We start from the raw sequence: 2053 nt of genomic DNA, 5'->3' as shown, positions 1-2053 counted from the left end.
TGATCAAATCAATTCAGCCTTGATGAGCAGAAGAGACTTCTTTCAAAAACATTCAAAATCTTAATGACCCCAAACTTTCGACTGGCAGTATACACTGGTAAGGTAAGAAGTATATATTTACATATATATAGTGAAACATTTTAGCAAATATATTTTTGGCCATTTTTTGTATATTTAAATATTATTTGGCATATGGGACGTGACTGATGTGGGAAAAATGATGAAGGGTGGAAGAAAGGAATGGAAATGTGTGACTGTGCAAAACACTAATAACAATAATTATAACATTTTCTCTTTTTAACAGCGTTCAGTTATCATGTTCAGGCAGACTAGTGATTAACTGACTAAACCAGTGTCTTACCTGGTGATCTCCAGCACTTTCTTCAGCACACATGCCAGTTTACACACCTACAATGAAGAATCACATCATCCATGAGCACTGGAAACTATTACAGCCAAACACACACACACACACACAAACACTCACACACACACATACACTCACACACACACACACACACACACACACACACACACTAACAAACTCATCACACTCACACGCACACACACACTCTCACACACACACACAAGTTTGGATGAATTAATCAAAAGTAGGTCATTACACTTAAATAAAATCGCAATATTAAGCCGCAAAAATACCATTTAAATATGAATCCTGTATGTTCGTGAACCCATAAATAAATGAACATCTCCAAAACTGCTCTGAGAGTCACTTCATGAGCATTTTACGATAAAATTACCGTTTAATTTGAGCAAAACTAGCGTCATATCACATACACAGAACTGTAAATGTATTCACGGCAACCCGTCAAAATAAAAGTCTGGTTTAACTTGAAGGCATTGTGCCAGAAATATATTACTGTTATTCAGTAGCCTACTACTAGTAGTAAAATGAAACAAACATTATTTTTTAGGGAATAATCACACATTTCTTCCATGTTTTAATTTTAATAGTAAATCCACTTTGTTTGCCAAAAAAATCAAGCTTGCTTAATTGTCAATAATTAAAATATAAATTAAATTAATGTTATATGCCTTCATTTGAAAAACAGAAAAATTTAAAACAACAGAATTTCTGAGGGAAAAAAAAAATTACAAAATGCTATTTTAAGAATACATTTGAATAAATTAAGTTGTTTTATGCATTCAAATAACATAAGTAACAACATTTTTTTGCTTCAAATATGAATGTATGTTCTTGGATTGAAATATATGGAGGGCAAATTGTAGTTTAATTATATGAATTTTGGAAAATAGTTCATGTCTGTCCCTGATGCACAGTAAATATCTCCACTAGTTTGCTGAAGTAAATCCACACACATGAGCGCGGATTAAACCCACGACTCACCTGTTCCTCGTGACTAATGATCTGGCACACCTAAAAAAAACAACGCTGTGTCCTAGTGATGCCATTCATAACACCGAGACAGATCACGACATGCTGGGATTCATCCAGAGAGAGCGAGGGGCTCGTCTGAACTCGTCTCGTGTGTGTGACGATAGACTTACGTTCATCTCGACGGCCGACCGCTCCACGGGGGGGTAGAGACTGAGGGCGAGGTCATCAACGCTAACGACACAAACACAACCCTCATTATCATCAGACACTGATATGTAGAAGGTTTGGCTGGGTGGTGATGTTTGGTGTGGCATGGTTTTAATGACACGGAGAAAGTGTGAGTGTGTTTGTTTGTACTTGTTTTGGACCAAATGTCCTCACTTCTATTGTGAAATACTTTCAGGCCATTTGACTGCTCCTCATTAGTTAAACAGGCTTATTAATCAGCCAGAAAATGTTTTGTTGTTCACATGTTTCTGTGAGGGATTTTATCGATAACGATAATTAGACGATATTTTGCTGATTGTGTGTTATTGTGCTGATATCTTAAGGACCGCCGTGGACAGCTGAATCATGAATTTTTTGATATTCTTCATATTCTGTGTGGTCAGTTCACAGCAGTGATAGAAATTAATCATTTCCAACAAGTTTTATGGGCATTTTTATCTTTAAGCCATTTTTTCTAAAAGTGTG

General features: G+C 35.9%; 1 protein-coding gene across 1 annotated transcript in view; it reads right to left on the bottom strand.

The window, feature by feature from the left end:
* The window catches only part of ccndbp1 (cyclin D-type binding-protein 1), a 17175-nt gene that overhangs the window by 5575 nt on the left and 9547 nt on the right, over nt 1–2053 (bottom strand). Inside the window, exons 9-10 of the mRNA XM_016575878.1 lie at nt 1531–1591; nt 362–408 (exon numbers count right to left, since the gene is read on the bottom strand). Of these exons, the coding sequence (XP_016431364.1) occupies nt 362–408; nt 1531–1591 (108 nt within the window). The remainder of the gene's footprint in view (nt 1–361; nt 409–1530; nt 1592–2053) is intronic.

Source organism: Sinocyclocheilus rhinocerous, unplaced genomic scaffold, assembly GCF_001515625.1.
Source record: "Sinocyclocheilus rhinocerous isolate Xijiao unplaced genomic scaffold, SAMN03320098_v1.1 scaffold203, whole genome shotgun sequence".
NCBI classification, from domain to species: Eukaryota; Metazoa; Chordata; class Actinopteri; order Cypriniformes; family Cyprinidae; genus Sinocyclocheilus; species Sinocyclocheilus rhinocerous.
The sequence above is the reverse complement of the archived record's forward strand: the minus strand, read 5'-3'. Positions and strand labels throughout refer to the sequence as shown.